The sequence below is a fragment of the Trachemys scripta genome, chromosome 9, assembly GCF_013100865.1.
Source record: "Trachemys scripta elegans isolate TJP31775 chromosome 9, CAS_Tse_1.0, whole genome shotgun sequence".
Lineage (NCBI taxonomy): Eukaryota > Metazoa > Chordata > Testudines > Emydidae > Trachemys > Trachemys scripta.
Window position 1 is genome coordinate 56,346,627 of NC_048306.1, and position 24,011 is coordinate 56,370,637.

General features: G+C 44.9%; 1 protein-coding gene across 6 annotated transcripts in view; it reads left to right on the forward strand.

Moving 5' to 3' along the window:
- The window catches only part of DGKD (diacylglycerol kinase delta), a 111,957-nt gene extending 87,946 nt beyond the window's left edge, over window positions 1–24,011 (forward strand). For 5 of the 6 annotated variants that reach the window (XM_034780580.1, XM_034780582.1, XM_034780581.1 and 2 more), the window contains 16 exons: window positions 13–286; window positions 2,716–2,877; window positions 3,708–3,836; window positions 5,169–5,265; window positions 6,458–6,568; window positions 7,318–7,414; window positions 8,766–8,873; window positions 9,528–9,641; window positions 10,154–10,288; window positions 13,619–13,770; window positions 14,902–15,013; window positions 15,163–15,255; window positions 15,656–15,775; window positions 16,097–16,214; window positions 18,281–18,411; window positions 19,642–24,011. In XM_034780580.1, coding sequence (XP_034636471.1) covers window positions 13–286; window positions 2,716–2,877; window positions 3,708–3,836; window positions 5,169–5,265; window positions 6,458–6,568; window positions 7,318–7,414; window positions 8,766–8,873; window positions 9,528–9,641; window positions 10,154–10,288; window positions 13,619–13,770; window positions 14,902–15,013; window positions 15,163–15,255; window positions 15,656–15,775; window positions 16,097–16,214; window positions 18,281–18,411; window positions 19,642–19,731 — 2,043 coding nt within the window. In that variant the 3' untranslated portion in view covers window positions 19,732–24,011. The remainder of the gene's footprint in view (window positions 1–12; window positions 287–2,715; window positions 2,878–3,707; window positions 3,837–5,168; window positions 5,266–6,457; window positions 6,569–7,317; window positions 7,415–8,765; window positions 8,874–9,527; window positions 9,642–10,153; window positions 10,289–13,618; window positions 13,771–14,901; window positions 15,014–15,162; window positions 15,256–15,655; window positions 15,776–16,096; window positions 16,215–18,280; window positions 18,412–19,641) is intronic. The other variant, XM_034780583.1, reaches the window with a different exon arrangement.

Consider the following 24,011-nt stretch of genomic DNA (forward strand, 5'->3'; position numbering starts at 1 on the left):
TTTAACCTGCAGTGCTCTGTCCTGAAGGAGAAGCTGGACTCCCTTTTGAAGACATTAAATGATGAATCTCAAGCCTCTTCGTCTCTGTCAAACCCACCTCCCACCATTGCAGAGGAGACAGAAGATGGTGATGGATCTGGCAGTGCTTGTGATTCTTCTAGTGACCACTCCATGGGATCATCATGCACTGCCCGTCCCCAGATATTCCGGCCTAGAGAGCAGCTAATGTTGAGAGCCAACAGCCTGAAAAAAGCCATTCGTCAGATTATAGAACATGCAGAAAAAGGTAAGAGGTGCGGGATCCTGCCTGCAGTTCATTGTCTGCTCTTGGGACATGTACATTGCCTTTACTCCAGGGAGGACCAGGATTCATGATTTAACCACAACATTCCTGATCTGTATGACAATCTTCCAGTAAGCCTGTATGCATTTTTCCCCATACAAAGAAGGGTTCCTACAGGATTGACCTTCCACCCCTAGGCCACCAGTTAGAAAGTCTTTGCCATCATATGTCTGTTCAGTGCTATTCTCAGTCTGGCCCCAGTTAAAGGGCCCACATCAAAGGCATATAGTAAGAGTCCTAGCCTCTCCATCTTCATATCGCACTGTAGGACCCACCTCTTCAGTAAAGCATTCCCTAAAGAATCAGAACAGAACCAAACCTGGCAGCTGGGCACCTCCTCCTTCTCTTCGGACTTAGCATTTCCCCCTCTGGTGGTGGTGCGGACTGGGGTAAATCAGCACCGCCTGGACAGCGTTTGTCTTTCCCCTCGGGGTTTATTTATTAGTATTGCCAAGGCAGGCCTCAAGACAGGCCCAAGGAGCGCTTCTCCACTGAATAAAAGAAACAAATTCACAACACAAAATAAAAGGGGGATACCTTTCCCTGCCCCCTCTCTGCGGGTTGGGGATGTTGTCCTGTTATTGGCCCCAGGATGCCAGTCCTTCTAAACAGGCAGTCAGGTTGGTTAGAGCAGCCTCTCATCCTGGAGAAGCCTTTCTCCCTGCTGCCACTGGCTCAGCAGCAGCTTGTTTCCCCCTCCGTCGCCCCCCAGAGGTTTTGAAAAGTTGCAGGCAGCCCTTAATTGGATCCATGTGTCCCTAGTTGACCTGAGGTAACCTCTATTCAGCTTGTAGGGAAGGGCCTTTATCATTCATGGGCTAATATACCTGCCTTCCATAGTTCTTACAGCTGTCCTGGCTGACTTGGTCACACAGCACACTCCAAGGTAGAAGGCAACAATTAAACCAAAGAATAGAATGGCAAATTGGCTGGCCTGCTGTTTTCTGCAACCCATGTACAATGTGTAAATACTCCCAGGGGAGGTGCTTTAGAAATTCTTTAGATAGATTGGATCCAAAACCTAACATCGTGGTTGGCTTTTAATTGGCACCTGGACTGACTGTTTCATACTCATTAGGCCCACTGTGTGCTCACTGGCCCTTTGTGGCCCAGCTCCAGCAGAACACGCCAGCTGCCATGCCTGTGACCCATTCCCCTCTCCCTGCCTCCCCTCAGCTCCAAGTTCCAGTCCCTTCAAAAGTGTCAAGCAGGAAATCCCGGTTGAACTGAGAGGGAAGTATGTATTGGTGTATTACAGAAGGGAGAGAAAAGCGTAAAAGTCAGAGATTTAAAGTCTCTGCACACCTAAATGAGTAAGCAACCTTAAACTTGGCACTAAGCCTGAAGTTGCAAATCATTGAAATATTACCTGGATTTACAACAGTGTAATAATCTGGGTGATCACTGTCCTTTGTCAGAGAAACAAGAACTGATGCGGAGAGGTTGTGTCTGGGAAAGACCAAGCCCGTTAGTTCCATCCAGAGGAGGTTTTGATTTCTCCGAGTAATACATAAGCACTTGACTTCACCATCCCTTGAACAAATAAGTTCCGTTGCGTTTTGTGAACATATTTGATTAAGTCCTCTGTGCCGTTTTGTTTCCAAAAACACACATTTAATTCCTTCCTTCCTTTTTATCAGTTTATGCCCAAGCCCTCTCTTTTCTCCACATATACCAATGTTGGTGATCACTTCAAATGGCCTATTTTATTGTCACGGTCTGGGCTGAGCAAACAGAAATCTGACATGCACATCAGTTAGCATCTTTCTGTTTGGCTAGCAATTCCGGGGAACTCATGCAAATAAAGGCAGGTCCTTTATTTGTAGCATAGCTCAAATGAGATAGGTCCTTAGGTAGTATAAATACAGTTATGGCAAGCATTAAAGTTGGGCAAATTTTTTCACAGTCCATCAAAGCTCTCTTGATGGTGGTCTCAGCAGAGAGACCAAGCAATGAGTGGGCCTGGAGACTGAAGTACCCTCACCCCAAAAGCTGAGTCCTCCAGGTCAGAGCTGACTCATGTTAAACGGTGTGGGAAAGTCTGCATTATCACTGCCATTCATTGATAGATAAATTCAGCACCATCAGAGCCCTCATCCTACTGTCATTTAAGTCAGAGAGAGATTTGTCATTAACATCAATGGGAGCTGAATCAGGCTCATAATTTGGTATCTTTCATGAAAACTAACGTGGTTTTTTTTAAGCAAGGAGTTCTGTGGATCGCCCCATTCAAGACCCTGGGGCAACTCTGGATTAGTTCTGGTGTGGGAATATAATTTTGGGGCAGTATTGTATTTCCGTGCTGTTTGCCTTCCCTCTGTGCTCTCATGACAGAGCTGTAAGACACATGTCTGATTTCTCTCTCTGTCCAGCTGTTGATGAGCAGAATGCCCAGACACAGGAGCAGGAGGACTTCATTCTGGGGCTTTCCACCTCTGAGGAGGGAAAGGAGCTGAGGAACGAGGATAAAAGCTCCCTGCAGCCATTGCACAGTGGCAACTATGGAGTTCCCAAAGGGAGGAGTCATCGGAAAGGTACTAGTCGCTGTCAGGCAGCCCAGGTTCCTGCATTTGGACAAGCACTAGGGTTCCCTTTTCCATAGGTGCTTTAGGATATTTCTGTGCCCATCCCTTCTTGGAACCTGTTTTCCTCCTGTGTGAGATTGGCGATAGTTCTGTAACCATGCTCAAATCCTTTTGCCAAACAGTCTCCTTTCTGCTCAAAGAGGAACCCCTCTCAGATTTTTGCGGGTTTGTTTATGATCTTAGTGTGCAATTTGTAAGACCCAAGAGATTCATTAGCCTTATGCTGACAGCAGCAGCCAGTCTTCTCAGTGCTGTCAGCTTGCCGTGCTCTCAGGTGTCGTCCACTCCACTCCCCCTCTGACATTTTCTTATTGGACCCCGGCCTTCCTGCACAGATACTAGAGCAAGGAACCAGCTTGTAATCACTGTTGAGTGAGGAAATTGTAAGAGAGCCCTATTCACTCCAAATACATTCAGAACTGAACTGGGTCTGTGGACTAGGCCAATACCCATCATCTGTTTTCTTCTTCAACTGAAGCCAGACCTCTCTCATCTCCATTCCTAGTATTAGTTCAAGGTATTTGTGTGCCTCACTGCTGGTATCAAGTGTTTGTGTGTCTCTCTGTTGCACTTGGGCCAAACCTTTTTGTCTCTTCAAGAGTCTGGTTCTGTCTCTTTGCGTAACTGTGCTTTGTATTGTCTGGAATGTGTTGACGTTGAGTGTCTGGTAATTTTACCTTCTGTCCCCTGTTCCTTACTGCTTGTGCAGTGCTGGTGTGTGCTTGTTTGAGCAATACACAATGTTTGTCAATTCCAGTGTTTTGTGTTGTATTTTGTAGTGTCCAAATCTCCTTGTGAAAGGCTAATAAACAAAGGAAGTTTGTCGCTGGGCAGCTCTGCATCTCTTCCTCCCCAGACAGGAAACCGGGACAACCTGCCAATGCTCAACACAAAGATCCTCTACCCAAGTGAGTGTCTCACCCACCCCTTCCCATTCAGGCAGCCTGCTGAGCTGGGGTGACAACAGCATAGCTTCAGCTCTCCAGCTGAGGGCATGAAATGTTTGTCTGATATCCGTTCTCGCAGATAAACCGTTGCCAGAGCCAAGTTAGAGAGTAATCTATTTGCAGGTAACTTTCCAACGGGCTTGAATAGTGAAGATGTTGGGAAAAGATTAAAATGACCCCCAGCTGAGACCAAGACACAGATTTAATGGCTGCAGTGCAGAGACAGGATTTAGGTCTTGATGATTGCACAAAGGTGTAGGCTTAACAGTAGGTTGTTGCAATGGTAAATAAGTGTAAAATTCTCAATACAGTCCGGGAGCCTGAGTTCAAGAGAAGCCCGAGAGTGAAGGGTGGTCCTTCCAAGTCAAGGCCGAAGTCACTGGCAGTACTTTCAGTCTCCCTTGTTCCCATCTCAGAGATCCTGCAGCTGTATCTATCCCTTGATGTTCTTAGCAGGTCACTCACTGATAACTTTAACACCACAAATCCTGCCTTGTTTGTTTACATTGGTTTGTTCTTGTCCAGAAAGAGTCGGGGTCACTTTCTCCCTGACTAAACCTGGCACGTCTTCATTGATAGCTGATAATGTGTGAGCAAGAAGCAGCAGCTCCTGAAGAGTGGTGTGCAGCCTTGAACCCCACTTCTGTCCCCTCAGTCTAGTCAGGCAGAGACCCAGCTGCACTCTTTGCCCCAGCAGCAGGAGAGAGCTATTGCAGTAAGATCGCTTCTGTCCCCTCTTCCCCAGGCACGGACCCTACCACACCCAAACCAGCAGAGAGACTTATGCACTCCCTTCCCACCTCCTTTACAGCTTGATTGCTGACTGCGTCTTGCTGGAGGGTAGAAGAATGCTCTGGAGCCCTCCTTGGTGCTGGGGGCTGTACAAATGGAGACACATGGACTTTTTACTTTGCCTTTTTCCTTTAAAAAAAGAAAAGGCAAAGGTGGGTTCCCCACCATAAAGGGGTGTGTGTGTGATCTCCTTTTTCCAGAAAGAGCCAAAAATGATGACAGCCCTTTTCTGGCACATTGTAATGTTTTGATCCCAAGTAGAAGAATTAACACCTATGTTTGGACCCAGTGCTGGTTAGGGTTGAGCCCTGAGACTAGTACTTGTCATATGTCTGATTTTATTGTTTTTCCAATGGGGGGGTATATGTCTCTCACCCCAGTCCTCTTGGCTCTGGGAGTAAATAGCAGTTCTTTGCCCTGTGTTAACATGCCCTGGCCTCCATATTTAATAAACTCCATGATATGCCCTACATACTATTCCCTCTTTATTTTCTCCCCCAGATATTCGTGCTGGTATGTCTGGTTCTCTGCCTGGGAGTTCGGTCATCAGCCGATTGTTGATCAATGCAGATCCCTTTAACTCTGAGCCAGAAAACCTGTGAGTATGCAGAGGAGCTAGATGGGAATGAATGGTTCCAGATGAACCTCAGCGTCAGTAAATTGTGGGGAGGGAAGAGGGTTGATTTTGAGAGTTAATTGGGGATGTAGGCAGCGCCGGGATGAAGAGATGTGTAAATCAGCCCTCCCATGCTGGATGTCAGTTATCAAGGTGTATGGGCATGAGGGAGTCAATGCAGAAGATATGAGGCTTCTAGTGAGAGAATCTAACCACGGCCAGTCTCCTCCCAGGACTGTGGATGTGAGGGAGTGTCTCCCTCTCCCAGTTAGTGTGATCTGGGCAAGGTCCAGTTAGCTGTTCAGCAAGCTAGACCTGATTTCTCCAATAAGGCCCCTTAGATTCTGCAGGAATCTGTAAATTCTGCAGCAGCTTCATGAAAATGCAAAAATTACACATTTTTCACTGACTGAGCTGTGAAAGTGATAAATGCAATCCCCCTGTGGTGTTTGTCCCCAGAGTAAATCACATTCATTTGCCTGTGTCCCTAAATTTTCAATTGGTGCGCTGCAGATTGTTGTATTGGCTATGTCTGACGAAGCTGTACAGGGGGAAAACTGGACGGTTTGGCTGTGGGCTAACGGGATGTTTGGTCCTTTTGGTGTCCAGAAAGGGAGTGGGAAAGGAGTTGGAATTGTGAGATAAACCCATGTTTTGGATGTTTCCACTCAAATCTTTAGCAGTAAAATAGCTAAATATTGACATTTCAATCATCATCATTACGTTTCACCCCATTGAGCTGAGCAGTTGACCACACTGAGTTATTGTTTCAGGCTCTCTGCTGAGTCAGGCACCTATCACCTTGTCAGTTACACTTTGTCCACACTTGTGAGATTTTCTTCACAGCCATAAGGGCTAGAAATGTAACATTTTCAAAATGAAATTGTAGAGTCTTGAGCACAGTTCTGTGGCACAGGAGTGAATTCAGCTGCAGATTCTGTGGCCAGGGATTGGCAGAATCCACAGGACCTTGGACCCCTACACAGTGTGTCCAGACTGCTCTTTATGAAGTTTCTTATGGGGTAGTTGAATCAGCTCTCACTAGACTACAGAAGATCCTGCTGGTCTCCTCCTCTTCTTTCAGCCATCTGTGTGTCAGGAGATGTGGGATGGCTGAGAGGGGTGTAAAAGATATGGATCACTTTAACAAAAATTGTTTTCTTTAACTTGATAGAGAGTGTTACACAGAGAAGTGTGTCATGAATAATTATTTTGGAATTGGATTGGATGCAAAGATCTCTCTGGACTTCAACAACAAACGTGATGAGCACCCAGAGAAGTGCAGGTAGGTCAGTTCTTTGGGAGGCAGATTTTGGTCTTTTCGGTCTATAGTGATTGCATCAGAAGTGATTACAGTTTATAATATACTATGACACCTTGAAGCTGGTCATCTGAAACCAGCATTAGTAGTTTCACCTTGATTACTTCCTAATTCAAGACATTGTAGATAACATGGGAGATCCAGGTAGCTAGCTCTGATATGGATTGGATGCAGTGGTTCAGGCATTTACTTCATTACCTCACTAGCAGCCTTTCTCATATGGCTGCTTTTTAGCTACGAAAGAATTGTGTCCCAACTCCAAATGCCATGGAACTCCATTCTAAACCCGCACCCTGCCCTATAAATCGGGCCTATAGTTCTATGGTCTTCAGGATACCTGTATAGAAACAGGGTCCTTCAAACAACCTGCGGTTAATAGGTTTTCTCTGTCCTGAGCAATGTTCAGCAACACCCTCAGCTCAGTGATGCATGTGACTGGTTGCATCTCCCTCTTGGGAGCATCTGCACATATTTCTGACAGCTCATGTTAGTGGATCATCCCTAATTCCTGTTTCATTTTTTTCAAGGGCAGCCTCTTTTCAGAATACAAGAGGTGGCAATTTCCAGTTCTTGTTTCTTCTGAAAGAGTACGACTCTTGTTTTTAGGGGATTGGGAGGTATCATTGAAATAATCTTTTCTTGCAATCAGACAGTAAATGACAATGCCTTATGCTGACTGGTGTATCTCTTGTTTCTTTGTTTGCCCCTCTAAGAAGTCGTACAAAAAACATGATGTGGTATGGAGTGCTCGGGACCAAGGAGCTACTACACAGAACATACAAGAACTTGGAGCAAAAAGTCTTGCTGGAGGTGAGAAAGAAAATGCCCTTACGTGGTTAAATCTCTCCTTCTCCCATCCCCGTCAATTTTAAATTTTTCGCTTCTGATTTGGCACATTTATTTTAGCATCGTTTATCAGTCTTTAACTGAACACATGAAGCCCTTCCAGCATCTCCCTCAGTCACCTTGAATCTGTCCCAACCTGTTGATTCCAGAGGAACATTTCCATTTTCAGTCCTTGGGGTTCCCCAGCCCAACCCCGCTGCACTATTAGCATATGTCAATCCTCAGCCTGATGAAAGTAGCCTCTGCTGATACTAGGAACATATTCCCATTCTCCACACATGGAATCTGTGCTTGTGATAGGAAATTACATCGTTTTAGAAAACGTTGACTAACACAACGTTAGTAAGTAAAGACTTAGCCCTCAGCATAGATAAGGGTTTTTGTGTTTAACATTGTATCTCCTGTAAACACCATTGTCCTTATCTACTCTGGTTGTCTAACGTATTAGTTAACACATATTCTACGGGGGTCAGATTGGGGAAGAAAATGGTGATATTCTTCCAGGCTTCCCCCACAACATTAGCTCAATCCATGAGTTGTCAAAATGCGACACCACTCACAGCAAATTGTACAGATGTTCAAAGTGAGATCGCAATGCCATTGGCTCCACCAGGCTCTCTCAGCTGGACCTCCCTTTGCTTGGGGCTTAAATGTGCCCATGAGCTCTGCTACATTTCTAAGGCATGGCTCATGCTTGACTGGGGGAAAAGAGGGGTGGTGACACCTGCTTGTGTCACCAGAATGAAACAGCACTCACTGGAAATTGTGCCCCTCCCTCTTCTTTCTTACATGAGGAATGAAGTAATTAATGTTCCCATTTAAACTGTCATCAATAGGCATCAAGAGTTAACATCTCAGTGACATGAATAGGGCTCTTCATTACCCCAAGAGCTATTATTCCTCTCTGCATCAATACTCTTAGCTCACATTTTTGAGTGTGTTTTTGCCACCATACCAGCTGGAGACTTGCTTTCTCTTTTTAAATAAAAGCTGAGACTCTGGAAAGCAAGCCAGTCACTCAGAGAAGTGCCGGGACAGCATATGGGCACGTACCAGCTGTTTGAGCCCTGATATTATAACATGATATAATTTCCTGGTGTAGACAAGGCCAGTAGTCCTGGGAATTCATCCAGTTATGCAGGCAGTGTGCTTCAGTGCCAGCCCAGTGAGTGTGCCCTCAACAGTATCTGGACAATGTTCTGTTCTCTTCAGCAGTCTGCCTAGTGATGACTGAGTAATCTGGAGAGGCTTTAAAATTGCTGCCTGCTAACATCAGCACAACTATAAATGTAACATTATCTTCTGTTCTGTGCAGTGTGATGGGCGTCCGATCCCTTTGCCCAGTCTTCAGGGGATCGCTGTACTCAACATTCCCAGCTATGCTGGAGGCACTAACTTCTGGGGAGGCACCAAAGAAGATGATGTGAGTATTCCTTGAAGGTGGCAAATGGGAACGTGACAAATTTCTTCAGTATTTACTGTTGAATGCACCAGTAGCACCTGAGACCTGATGACTGGAACAAGAGCATGTCTGGCTGAGGTTTCTCTGTGAAATATGTGGCTACCCAAAAGTCAAACTTCAGCAACTTGTCAGCCACAGGGGTTCAGACTAGAGTTAGATCCTATTCCAATCCTTCTGACTTTCATGAAGCGCGATAGATGAGCTCTGGGATGCCCCCCTGTTCCTCTCTGCTCAAAAGGCCTGCTCTAAAGCCCATTTAAGCTAAGGGCAGTGTTTCCATAAACTTCAGTGGGCTTTGCGTGAGGCTCCAAAATTTTGACCTCAAATAATGGAGATAATCAAGTCCCATAAGAAGAATGTTGTGTAGAGGCTTATGTGTCATCACTGTGCAGGAATGATCCTTTAGCTGCTTTGGGAAGCCCATTGGGAATACAGAGGCTACTTTTTCTCCTTCTTGGATCACTTCAAAATCCACCTTGTAGCCTCATTGTTAATTATATAGTGAATAAACAGCAAAAGAGAAAGCCACAAACCTCCATCCCTGGGAGGGAAGGAAGCTCTTCTAAAACAGAGAAATATGGGAATTGAATTCTCACTCCCCTTGTGTTTGCTTAGACATTTACAGCCCCCTCCTTTGATGACAAGATCTTGGAGGTGGTAGCCGTGTTTGGTAGCATGCAGATGGCAGTGTCACGAGTGATTAATCTACAGCATCACAGGATTGCACAGGTATCTGTTGCTTTTGTGAGCTTCTTGGCCAACCTTATGCCTCCCTCACCCAGAACACTTGGTTTAAAGGCTGCGATGTGTTTCTGCTTGCTGTCAGTCCCAACAGGGCAGAGAATGCAAAGCCTGTGGCTCTTAGACTCCTCTAGTCCTGATGTGGGAGCCTGCAGGGATCAGGGCTAGTAGCTTCAGATGGTATTGAGCATGGAATGGTTTTCCACTGTTCGCTGTGATCTAGATAGGTTGTGGCAGTTGAAACACTGACTAGCACAGCAATCCATTAGATAACCCAAGGCATGATGCACCGGAGGCCAGGGCCCCAAGGGAGTTTGCCCTGCACAGGAAGAACTGAATCAGGTGGTCCAGCCTCACCAGCAACAATTAGAACAAGTCTGTCAGACATAGGGAAACATTTTGAGAGGAAACATATACAACACATCTTGTCTTTTGGGACCTATTTAATACATTTATTAACTTTTATTTTGGGACCTATTTAATGCATTTATTTCTCGCAGTGCCGGACAGTGAAGATAGCAATCCTGGGAGATGAGGGAGTGCCTGTACAAGTGGATGGAGAAGCCTGGATTCAACCCCCTGGTTATATTTGGATTGTTCATAAGAACAGGGCACAGACACTAACTAGAGACAGGGTAAGAGTAACCCTGCAGTACAGTACATGTACAAGAGAGACATCCTTTAACACCATATATACTCCCAGAGAGGAATGCAATAACCTGACAGACTGTAGAGAGAGATATACATATCAGGTGTGCAATGTATACTTTTTATATATATATATATACATATACATATATACACACACACACACACACACACACACACACACACACACACACACACACACACTCTGTTAAAAGAATATTGGTAACTTTGCAAAATCAAGCATTAAGAAAACAGGAAATGCTAGAATTAAGGTTGTCCATGCCACCTTACCTTGGCCCCCTTGCGTGTATGCATACTGTCTTTAATGACATGATCACATACTATTTTTTCCGCAGGACCCCTGCCTCATTCTGTGCACTGGATGGATGAGACTCAATTAATGAAGAGCTATTCAATATTTTGTTTTCTCTTCATTGTTCAGTGTGCGGCTCCAGGCCTTATTGGCCAGGAGAAACGAGGTCCTACACTCAACTGAACGGCATTTCTCTGTCTGTAACATGATAATATTTGAATGCTGCACCCAATCAATTTCAAAATTTGAGGGAATGTTCTAGACATCATTGTCCAGAACCCCAGTGACTTGGAGGAAACCTGGAAGGAGGAAATGTGAACACACGGAGCCACTGGCATCTGGTTAGCAGACTCAGCAGTTTCAGCCAGATCTGACATTGACTATAGACGATTGAGGCCAGCCATTGACACCTTCCAGCATAACAGTACTCCCCATGTGAGCTCTGCCCATCCTCTCAATAGGGGTTAACATTTTGACCTCCTGAATGTCTTCTATCCCTGACAAAAAGAAAAGATATAAGAATGGGGGAATGGGGAGGCACATAGAGGCCCTAGGCTGTGGGGAGAATGGGGGACCCTAGTATGGGGGAAGAGGCAATGGAGGGGGCAAACAGAACCCCTGGCTGGGAGGAGAATGGGGGACCCCATGGTATGGGGGGGACACGGAGCTCATGACATGGTGGGGAAAGATGTGTTGGGAGAACCGGGGAATGACGGAACACAAAACCAATGGGATGGGGGAAGGAGGAATGGGTTGCACAGAGTCCCTGGCATGGGAAGACAATGGGGGACAATGGTAAGGGGAAAGGGGACAGTGAAGAAATGGAGGGCACACAGAACTCCTGGCAGGGGTGGAATGTGGGGCACATAGAGCTCCAGGCATGTGACAGATGGGCGGGGTGCACAGAGCCCCTGGCATTGTGGGGGGAAGAATGGGAGATTATGGTATTGGGGAGGGGAACATGAGACACACAAAGCCCCTGGCATACGGGGGAAAGAGCGGTTGCAGAGAGTCTCTTAAATAGAGGGAGAGGGGAGAGTGGCACCTGGGGAGCCTCTGGGGGGAGTGGAGAGGTGCCTGTAGTCCCTCGTGTCTGTGATGAGCTTAGCCTACAGCAGCAACATAGTGGATGACCCTCTAGTTCACTGCACACTACTCAGAGAGTAGTGCTAATTTCCTCGTGGGCTTTTCTATGGTGCGCATCACTTGAGTGCTCACAAATATTAATCATTCTATCTTCACAGCACCCTCTCAAGGTGAGAGGGTCTCATCCCTGTTTTACAGCTGGGAGCACACGCATGGACAGAGTACGGTCAAAAGTGTCCACTCATTTTGGGTGCCCAATTTGAGACACCTAGGGCCTGATTTTTCTTCAGACTGCTTAGCATTTGTAGCACTTTCTAGGCTCAAACTGAAGCCTGTTCCCACTGGCTTCAGTTGCAGCTCTGAGTGCTCAACCCTTCTGCAAAGCAGACTCCAGGGTACCAAGTTGGCCACTCAAAAAATGAGAAACACACAGTTAGTGATCATCTGTGAAAAGTTTTGTTAAAGTGAGTTGCCCAGCATCAGCTAAGAACTCAGTGGCAAAGACAGGGCCTTAACTGTGAGACTGTCCTTTCTCTTCCTGCAGTCCCCTGTTTCATTCTGTACACACCTTCCAACTTCTGCAACAAATGTAGGGGGCCTACAGACAAGTCTACTTTTCTACACAACCCTGCCTCATCCCCAGAGCAGGCCCATCCTGTGCACTGAATGAAGCAGAGCAATGATCCTGTGGAAAATGAGTATATGATCATGTGATTAAAGGCTGTATCATAATGCATATACACAAGGGAGGGCAAACTAAGGTGGCATGGGCAACCCTAAGTCTGGCATTTCCTAACTTTTGAGTGCTTGACTTTTCATGTTCTTTTAACGTAGTTTTGTGTGTGTGTAATTTCCTGTTGTTTTTTTTTAAAAAGCAAACTGGAAAACAGTTCTAATATTTGACACCTACATGGGTCATCAGCGGGGTTGGAAATTTCAGATTCATCACCTAGATCTCTGCTATTTGAGTTAACAGAGTAACTGATAGCAATACTAGGTTGTCATCCTCTACATGGACCAGCACTAGAGGGGAATGGACAGACACTTTGGTAGTGGGTTTCACAGATATTAGTTGACAGCAGAGAAACGGTGAGACTTAACCTTGGGTTCCATTCCAGGCTCTGGATGGGAGTGTGCTCTAGTGGGCCCTGACTCTTCTGTCCATTCCCTGAGCTTGATCCCTTCTGCCCTAGTCCCTCCAACCTGTCCCAGATCTGTCTCTTCCCCAGTCCCAGCCTTCACCCTAACCCCTCTCAATACCCTACCCCCTGAGGTCATGTTCTAGCCCCACATTTTTAGCCTTGTTTTTCCATGCTGCCTTGCCAGACCTATGATACCTGGCCCCAGGGAAAGCCTGCTAAGCCCCAAGTTGGAGTATGCCCAGTGTGGATGGAATCTTCAAGGACTTCACCTGTCAAGCTCTAGCAAGTTTCTACTGAGCATGTGCGAACTACAGTTTTTCAAAGGCTTATAACTTGGCCAGATCTGTGTGGATTTTCATGGGGAAAGCAAAATGACTGTTCCTGACATAAAGGCCACCCCCTGCCAAATTTCAAGTCCCTGCTCCAAAGCATGGGGATGCTAAAGCTTCTCCAAGAAAAGGTGACCACAATTTTTTGACATGGCCAAAACAATGCATTTTTCCCTAAACTCATTCTCAGGAACATCTGAACTGTTTGGACTGAAATTTTCCAACACAGAAAAAAAGTAATGAGCCTGAGTCAAACGTCCAGCATGGGAAATTTCAGCCCAAATGTTTGTCACAGTTGTAAGCAACTGAAAACAGGAGGGCCTTATAACAGGGAGTGTCAATCGACGGTGCTGCCAGCCCTGCCTGTAATACAGGCAAACCCAGGGTTGAAATGCTTTCTCTGGGAGATTTGCAAGGTAGTTTTGAGTGCATTTTCCTTGTTTGTAGGCATTTGAGAGCACTCTAAAGTCCTGGGAAGATAAACAGAAGTGTGAGTTGCCCCGGCCCTCCTCTTTCTCCCTGCACCCAGAGATCATGTCTGAAGAAGAGTCCACCCAGATTAACCAGTTTGGTCAAGCGGCAGGAGCTCTGATTCATAGGTGAGATCCGCTTCTCTTTTCCTGGGGCTCACAGTCCTACTATGGCATCTTGTTCCTCTGGGCTCATGAGGCCCCCTCCTGGCTTCTGAGTGTGGTGCTTGTTGTCACGTTCCCTTTCCTTCCAAAGCTGTCTTGTCTGATCACCTGCAGTGCTCATCTGTATCCCTGGGAATAGCCTAGAGCAATGTATAGCTTCATCTGCTCATTGCTCTACCGCAGCTGCATTAGAATTTAAATCTACAAAGTGAAGTTTTTTCAGTCACTGTGGACCAAATTCACTCCTGGCACAAGCAAGCACAGCTCCCTTTGTTGCTCCTTTCAGGGTGAGATTAATTTTATACTTTTAAAGAACATGGGGATTTAGGTTCATCTGTTGTTCTAGCCCTAGATGTTGCCAGTGAATTTGTCAGAAATGAAACAGCTGCTTCTCAGTGAAGAAGCCAGACTTGCTGGGGACCTTTAACCCAGAGCCACAGCAGAGATTGGTGAAAGAGGACTTTCACACCAATATACACACTTGCACTCTTTTCGCAGGTGTCCTGCTCACTGATACTAGCATTTAGGAGAAAATGCACAGAGCGGAACACCACCAAAGTCTTCTGTGAACTACCATGTACATAGCTGCTGCTAAAATCACAGTCTACATGTAGTATAGGGCCATATTTTAAACTCTAGCCCTAAGTTGTGCTTTGCAAAAAAGAATGTGCACATGTGGAGTTTTGTGCACATGCCCTGCATTTGTGTAAGTAATTGCATGTGTTATTCATTTTCAGGCACAATTTAGTGCTAAAGTGTATAAATTAGTGTATTCTTTCAAAAATCCCTTTAGACATACAAGTACAGGTATTGCAATCAGCTCTGCTGTCTTAGGGCTGTGCTTCCTTGCTTGTGTTCTGGTAAAACATGCCGGGGTTAGACTTGTGCTACTTTTCATAAGATCATATAAAAGGGATGCCTCGCTTGCCTTGCCCTATCCATGGCAGATCACCTGGACGGGAACTGATCTGCCAGAGGTCAGATCACCTACACGAGCACTGCCATGCTGCTATGTCCATAGCCTCAGCACCCAGAATGGCATTGGAATAGAAAAGAATGAGGATCAGCTGACATGGTCTATGTTTCTCTCCCCAGCATTCGGGAAATAGCCCAGTCCTATCAAGACATGGAACAGGAACTTGCTCATGCAGTCAATGCCAGCTCCAAATCTATGGATAAAGTATATGCCAAATCCAAATCGACAGAGGTACTTCTAGGCAGTTTGTTTCTTAAGCTTTGCCGCAATTTTGTTACTGTTTTCTGCTTGGTTCTTGTTCGCTTCTCTGAGACTCCTTTCCCTCTAGCCATGTGACTGCTGTGTATTCTGGCCCTTACACATGTTTGTTGTTGCCACAGGGTCTGAACTGCAGCCTTGTTGTAGAGATGGTGAATAACGTTAAAGCCCTGCATAGTGAGACAGAGCTTCTGCTGGCTGGCAAGATGGCACTGGTAAGGAGGGCTAAACAGGAGGGAAGGGCTTGGAGGTAGTTTCCCTCAGTCCGTTTACTTCCTCTGTTCTTTTACTGTGGCCATGGCACGAAGACAAAATCTTGCTGGCCCCTGGACTCCTTTGGCTTTGTAACAAGTCACTGCAAACTTTACCAGTGGGATTTAAACAAATTGTGCCATCCATTGCCTCCATGGTTTGGTAACGTTACACATTATACGACAAGATCAGGCTGGTTAGCTCTGAGTTCTGGTTCCCTGAGAGGGAGGAAGCTTAATATTGTCTAGAAACGAATGTCTTGATATGTGGTTTCTTTAAAAATATCTTGAAGGAGATAACATGCTCTGCATTCCAGCCTATGGTTCTGAACGCTGTTTGCCTTTGGTTCTGTCTCTGATGCAGCAGCTGGATCCTCCACAGAAGGAGCAGCTCCTAGCAGCGCTGACAGACATGGACCTTCAGCTGAGGAAGTTAGCAGACATCCCTTGGCTATGGCAACTCATGGAGCCCAGTGATGATGAGGTAATAACTCTCAAATGCAGGAGCAAAACAATTTCCCGAGGTGCTGTCCTCGTTAGTTAGCTCTGCTCATCTTGCTTCAGTGACTTCCTGTGGGTGGGTCACAGTGTGAGACAGAATCAGTTCAGAAGAAAACTCCATGGAGTTACTGCCAGAGGTCCCTGGGTTGACATGGAACTGACCATTTTTCTTCCTCCTCCTGACCATGAGATTGGAAGCTCTTTCCTCTCCACAAGGGCTCTGAGCTGCACTAGATGCTAGGTTCATTCAGTTGGTATGGATTTGAGACATAAGTTTCATTGATTTCCCTGTGTGTTTCTGCAGAACCAGATGCTGGATTATTCCAAACGCAGCCGCAGTGGCAAATTTCGGCTGGTGACCAAGTTTAAAAAGGAGAAAAACAACAAGAATAAGGAGACTCGTAGCAGCATGGGACTGCCTGGTACCAACTGGCTGTGTATTCACTCTGTGTGCCCCTTCATCTCCTGTTTGTGCACACACACTCTGCCCCTCCTCTGCCTGTGTCTCCATTTTGTGTCTTTCTCTCTCTTTCCTCTGTTTTCCCTTTCATGTACTTTTACTCTCACATTACACTCACACTCTGTTTAGTGTGATTCTTTTTCACTTAGCAAAGTAGTTTTTTTGCTGTGCTCTCTCTCTGAACCATAACACCCTGCACTGAGCGGATATTCCCAAAGACAAACTGATGGCACCCTCCGAAGAGGTCTACCAAGACTTGGACTGTTTTCTGGAATGTTTTAGGAGGGCTGTGGGAGTGGACTTAGGCTTTTAGAAATCAAAATGACTGTGGGGCCCAAATCCGCATAACTCCAATCCTCCCACTGCTGATGCTCCCTGATGTGGTTAATGATGTTTCTTTCATTGATTCACCCCTAGGGTTTAATCAAGTCTCATGTCTAATTGGCTGGGGATCCTGCATCACCACTGGTGCACCCTGAGCTCTAATCCTATTGGTCAGTATGATAAAAACTGTCCCATGAAATCAACAAATTGACTGGTATCAGGACACTTTCTCTCCAATTGGGTTAGTTGATTTTTGGTTTATCTTCTACCTATGAAGACTCTGCCACTAAAATTTGGGAGTACTACTTGTTCTGTGGGATCATGGGTACTGTCACTCTTTCCTCCATGACATCTTTCTCCACTGGGATTGTGGGGACTTTTCTTTCTCTTATTTAGAGACTAAGCTGGAAGCTGGGGGTCACCCTGTGTTCATTGCCAGTCCTCCCTCCCACATCAGAGGGAGATTTTACCATATTGTCTATAAAACATTTGATGACCCATGAATGTAAAGAGACCTATGTAATGTAAATGCCAGTATGTACTGTTTACTCTAAAACAGTGGTTCCCAAACTGGGGTTTGTGAACCCCTGGGGGTTCCCGAAATGTTACAGGGAGTTCTTGGGCAAAAATTCCCTAATGGTGGACAGAACTGTCCCTAGGGATCCTGGGCAGCACGGGGCCAGCAGCCTGGAGCCCTGCGGACTTCCAAGAGCTCAGCAGAGCAAAGCAAGCATATCTATCACACTGAGGAGATTTAAATTTCAACACTCCTTATACGAAATGGAAAGGGAGGTGGATATATTTTGCTGTTTTTAAAATTAAATAGGCAGCTAGGATTGTTTTTAAAATTATTATGAAGAACAAGTTTAAGCTTTGTTGTAACGTGCGTTCTTTGCCTGGACTACTCAAGACCTAAATGTTTGTGTAGGAGGAACTCTTTGAGTTGGCTTCTTAAATACCTTCATGCTGTTTCACTTCTGATACTCCTTGATGAAACATAGGAGCCTTGTCTTATAACAGGCTTAATCAAAGTGATACAAGCTAAGAAAGTGAGATCTTGGAAGAGTGTTGTCGTTTTCTTAATGTCACAATTACTGTAATGATAAATAATAATTAATAATAAATAGTGTGTAATAAGCATGTCATAAAAACAAATTTTATATTTCCAAGATCACTGCTTTTATTATTTATGCTCAGGTAAGGGAGAAAATCCCCATTTTTAGGAGGGGGTTTGCACGACTTGACATTTTAGTGAAAGGGGTTCGTGGGTTGTTAAAGTTTGGGAACCACTGCTCTAAAAGAACAATAGAAAATTAACCTGGGCCTGATTCTTTCCTAAACATTTTGCATGGCTCTGTTTTGTTTTTTAAATGGAGGGAAATTGAGTTTCTTATTAGACATGGTAGTAAAATTTCAGTCCCAGCAAGGCAGTGACTGGACATGGACATAAACAGACTCCCGTGGTTCATTACATTTAGTCTCTTTTTAAGAGAATGGCTCTGATTTTAATCTGACCTCCTTCTTTGTTTGAGATTGTAGATCCTGTTGTCAGTCCTCCTCTCCCTCATTTGGGGTTGTGGTCCTGCTTGACGTTCTCCCTTGACTTTCCTTTTGGTTTTGGATACTGTTGGTGTTCTTTCTCACTCTCTCTTTCCTCTGGGCTTCTGGGTACTCAATGCACTCCTGCTTTTCCATCTCCGACAGTTCACCTCTGGGGAACGGAGGAGGTTGCGGCCTGGCTTGAGCATCTCAGTCTTTGTGAGTATAAGGATATCTTCATCCGGCATGACGTCCGGGGCTCTGAGCTCCTGCATCTCGAACGGAGGGACCTCAAGGTACTTTCATGATCAGCTCATCAGAAATAGCCAGCTGCATCTGCATGGCCTTCTGTGCTGAATGTGCTTGGAAATGGCCTGCATCCCGTCCGTTCCTCGTGGCTTTGGCTAGATGAATGGGTTCATCATGGCTTCATTTTACTCTCTTCTCAGGTCACCTAATTAAAATGTATAGTAGGAAGCTAGCATAAATAGTCAGCCATTAGCCCATAGGCCAACAGTCCAGCTCTTTCCCAGTTTCCTGAAGTTGTGGTCCAATCCAACACCCAAACTAGTCATTGTTGTTAAGAATCTCTTTATTTTGGAGCACTGTGGAAAAGGAGGATTTCAATATTCAGCTCACTCCCACCCCTTTACAGAATGAGTCATGATTTGGACTAGTTGGAGTTGAGTGTGTGGCTATATTTGAGGGCCTGCAGATCATTGCATTTGCTTTTAAAAAGAAACAACCACAGTCTTAGATGAGACAGTTGGACAGAGACTTGTTACTTATGCTGCTTGTTGAATAGCCAGTCATATCCTTAGAGAAGAGAAAACAGTACTGCAGACCCACTCTGCAATACTTCACAGCGCTCCTCCCATCATCAGGAGAAGTTTTTTCTGGGAAGGGAAGTTATGAAGATCTGTGACTGATTTTGTGACTTGCATGTGATACAAGAGTATTTGTGGCCCATGAGTTGTGTGTGATATAAATGAATGTCCATAGGATTTTAATTTGTGACTTGCCTTATGTTCTGTGTGTACAGTGGTTAATGTGATATACGAGTGATAAATATGACTCCTGTGCATGATCTCTAACTATTTTCTGTGATTTCTGTGCATGGTATCGGAGTGTTCCCATAGTTATTCTGTGTTATCCGTGCCTAGTTGTGTTCTTTACCCATGTGTTTTGTGGCTGGCTGCTGACTTAGTTCCCTGGGATATATATAGTCCTTTCTGCACATGGTTTGATCTCCTGGCTAGCCATGTACTTTGCATCTGCGGCTAGCCACATGGTTTGCAGTTGTAGCTAGTCACTGCTTTGTTCCAGTTCTGTGATTGTTGGTTACTTTGTCTTACTCTGGTAAGCATTCGATGCTTGGTTTAGTCATTCATATGACTGTAGGGTTTGTAATCTTTCTATATGGTTTCCTTCTGTTTTTCGTGATCGGCTGATTAGTTCTTAACTGTTGATTGGCTGTCTAGCTTTTTTTTCTGTGATCTAAGATGTGCTTTCTTCTTTTCTTCCAGGACCTGGGAGTGACCAAAGTGGGTCATATGAAGAGGATATTACACGGGATCAAGGAGCTGAGCCGGAATACTCTTGTCAGCGAGGTTTAGCCTCTGTTTTCACAGCCTGTGTCTACCATTCCCCCTAACTTCTGCACAGCATTCACCTCCCAGAGCAGCTATGCTCAAAACTGTCACTGTTCAGAGTTCATATCAGCCAGTCATGGTGCTACCTTTTTTCATGTGGGGTACAGTTGCTTCCAGCAAGAGGCACCTTATCTGCTGAGGGGGGTGGAGCCTCCCAGAAGAGAACTCATCAGCCATTTGAAGAACTCTGTCCTTAAACATGGAAAGTCTTAGTTCTGGTGACAATGCAGGACAACTGACAATTGCAACACAGCTACCTTTAGTGTGTGATTTCATCATATTGGAATTATTCAGGGCAAAGATGTATTGGCCAGTCATAGTCTTTTCAGATCTGAGACTTTCCCACTGGTCTGTATGTGACAGCTGTATCTGATATTGCTCAAATGGAGCAACACTTGTCCTTTTGGCCTATTGTAGCCCTCTTCTGGATACATCTTTCAGTTGCATGTGATCTGCAAGAGAAGCTCAAAGCCAGTGCAAGTCTGCCCTTGCAGTGATTCTCTCTGTGTCACTTATGCCTTGCAACAAACAATGCATGTGGTTACAGCCTTTTGCACCAGCCTACAGTCTCACCCTCGGCCTGTGTCTGTCCTCCTTCAGCCAATGATGGTGCTGCAGCCAAATTCAGAGCCATTGCAGTTAGGTGAAAATTCCAACCAGTCACAGAGGACATTCTCTGGCTAGCCCCTTATCCCTTAACAATAGAGCAAAAATTGTACAGGCAATTCACTTATTAAATCACCCATTCAGTATTCATCTTTAGGAGACTGGGGGGAAGAACTACTCATGGCAGGAGGGGTAAATTAGCCAAATGGGATACAGAAACAATTCGACCCACCTTGTTAGGGGAGCAGCATGTCAGGCACCAGATTGGAGCCGGTTAGGAACGGCTTCTTTTCAGGTCAGTGCCACTTCCTTGGCTACAAGTGAATGGATACTAACAATAGACCTGTGGCTTTAATTTATATACAAGGGCAGAAAACACTCCCCTCTCTTGAAGGATACAAAGCTATCATTGAAACTTGCATCTTTTCCCCTATTTAAGTCTTTGCTGCTGTTCCCCCTCCTGTCTCTCTCAAGCTGCCTTGTTCCCTCACAACAGTGCTGGTGGATGCCAAAGGAAACAGGGTCACTTACTCTTCATGGCATTGTACCTGCTACTAAGAGAACATGTGCCTTGGAACATTGAGGGATTTTGTAGAAGCATCTGGAGTTAGTGTTACATGGCAGAGGAGCATCATGTTGAAAAGTGATGCCCCTTTGGCAACTAGCCTCTGATGCCAGCATGTGGAAGATGGGAAAATCAGCACGTCTGAATCAGAGGTCGCAGACTGCTTCCAGATTCCTGTTCTATTGATTAAGCTCCGTCATGTGACTGGCGAAGGCCAAAGCCCAGCAGACCTAGTTCAGTTGGTGTGATTATCATTGGGGAGGGGGCTTGCTAGCAGTTAGCACGAAAAAGCTGGAAAGAGGGGAGGACTTTTTCGTTAAATCTTTTGTATGTTTTTTTTTTTTTTTTTTTTAAATGAGTGGCACTTGGCTGACCCTGCCCATAGGCAGGGAAATGAGCACATACACAGTGGCACACAATTTAATTTCTGAGGGCAACTTTTTTTTCCTGTTCTTCATAAGGCTTTTGTTAAAACTGCCTTAGCTCTGCATAGTTAACTGAATGTGCAGTGTCAGACATGATGTTTTCTGTGATGGGAGACTATGAGCCAATTTCATCCCTAGTGCCAACTCCTTTGAATTCAAGGGTTATTTGGGCCTTGAGTGTACGGTCTTGTTTTCTCTCCAGTTCATGTCTCCCTACACATCTCCTTTTCGAACAGAGGACATCAGGGTTTGCTTATGCTTGATTCCCATAGCAAAACACCTGATATAAGCCATTGTAAGGAGGGAGCAGAGAGAGGAAATTTTGCAACTCTGCTCCCAGAGCTTCTCCCTCCTTACTTTTCACTAGCATCCCTTTCCACGGTGATTTTTTTTATTATTAGTACAAAGGCCTCTTGCTGCATTGGATCCCCTAGTGTATTGAACAAGTAAGAATCATAATTCTCTTACAGCTGCTTTCATTTGCTTGTTTGGACACTGATCAAGGCCTGTGTGAGTGTTAGGAAAACCCACTGGTAAGCGAAGCTATAGGACATAATGAAGAGTATTGCTGCACATTTTCATTCTTACTGATGATAACCAAGTAGCGCCCGCTTCATGGTATCTTCAAGAGTGTGTGTGTTGGTAGCAGTGTATACACAGGAGAACACGTCAGGAAGAGAAGTACCATGTGATAATTCTGGTGGAAGATGCAGCAGGGAAAGAGAGGATTTCTCTCTTTTTGCTCAGATTGTGAAAGAACCACAATTCTTGCTGATTATGCTTCTTTAAGACATCTCATGGTTAGAGGAACAATGTGTGCTTACCATGCTTGCATTACTTAGTCCTGGATGGATTCAGTTCTTGTCTCAATAGGAACAGTTCCTCTGTATTTTTTTTTTTTCCTAATCAGACTGATGATGAGATCCTAGCAGGTCCCCTCCTGTTCAAACATACTCCTTAGAACTACAACTTATCCTAGGAGGACTGAAGGTCACTGGTGCATCTGCTTTTGGCAATGTTTCCATTTTGTCAAGGAGTTAAACTCTGCACTCTTTATTTCCCTCTGTGTATCCCAATATATTTCTTTTCATTGGTGAATTTTCTGAATACGCTTATAGCAGTGTCACTCTCCATTGCATTAGCTATCCTCCAGCATGGGAATGGAGACACATGTTCTGCCTCCTTTTAAGAGTTATAGAATGGGATCTTATATTTAACCTGAGTGCCTTTGGCTGTGCATGAGGTACATATCTAAAGAGAGGGAGTACCTCAGTGCCACTAGGAGTAATGCCATCTTTCTATAGCTCAGGCTCTGGGCCTAAAATGGGAGCACTGGTGTCAAGCATCACTGAAAGATGTCTCCATGCACTGGGTGGTCAGACTGAAGTTCTAGCTTACCTATTTAGAGTTGTCCCTCTGGTATCTGATAAACTTTTCTGTAGGAGAGAAAATGGCTTGGACAACTCAGGAAAACCAGACTGAAAAAAATCTCACTGCTACTTTGCCAAAAACAAAACTCTCCTGCCCTGTCAAGCAAAACACCCACTTGGGAGAAGTTAGAATTTCACTGGTCTCTTGTACAAGTTCAGTCTTTTAATTAAAATGTTACTAGTGTCAAGACTTCAGGTCACCTTCTGCCTCATCACTCCACTCCCCTGACAATGATTTGGGAGGGGAAGAGCAGTGTTTTACTGTGGCAAATTGGGCATGTGATTTCTGTTACCAATAATGGAAGTTCAGTGCCTTGTTTACCAGGCATTGCAGTGGAAATTTACTCATTGGTGGCAGATTCTGCCCTGTCACCCTATTCAGCCCCATTCAATTCTTGCGATTGCACGCAGTATGAGTTAGAATAAGATTTGCCCACTAGCTGATCAAGAATGTCCTAGTGTGGGCCTCCTGGGGAAGAAAGGGTTTTTATTTATAACACGGTCTTACCTGTTTTGCTGGAGTTCCTTTACAGTGCTTCGACTATAAGCATTTGACCAAGAGCAGCATGTGCCAGGTGTTCAGTGTAGGTGAAGTGTGTTATTTATTCTGTTTAGTTCTAGTGGAGACTTGTACTCTGTCAGACCATGAAGACTTGGTCAGTATACATTTCACTAGAGAGATCCCATCTCTAGGAAAGCGTCTCTGCAGCTAGGAATCTCACAGACTGTACAGAGCCGCTTAGTCCCAGAATTTCTTGGACTGCTCCTGACTCCTATTCAAAGCTTCTTTTGTTATTTTAGTATTATTTAAAGATGCATATATGAGCTGTGTGATAAAGTGAAAGACTGTTTACACAAAAAAATTTTGTATCTTCAGAAACGTGTGTACTGTAAAAAAGAAAGATGAAAAATAATATTGTTTATAAGGCTGTCAGCAGTAATCGCATGTCCGTATCGCTGCCCATCAAGTGTTGTTCCTCAGGGGTGTCCACACCATTCCTGTGATCCTGTCAAAAGTATAGGGAAGCACTTCGATCCCTGTACAGTCTTGGAAAGAAGGTTTTGTGCCTTAAGAATGGGATCTGCTCCCCTCCTATTTATTATCATAATTTATACAGTGATTGCCATGGAAACGCCTCTTGTATTTTATGTACATAGTTTGCTGTTGATTGTTGTAAATAAGTTGTTCTTGTATATAAAGCAAACCTGTTTCTGATC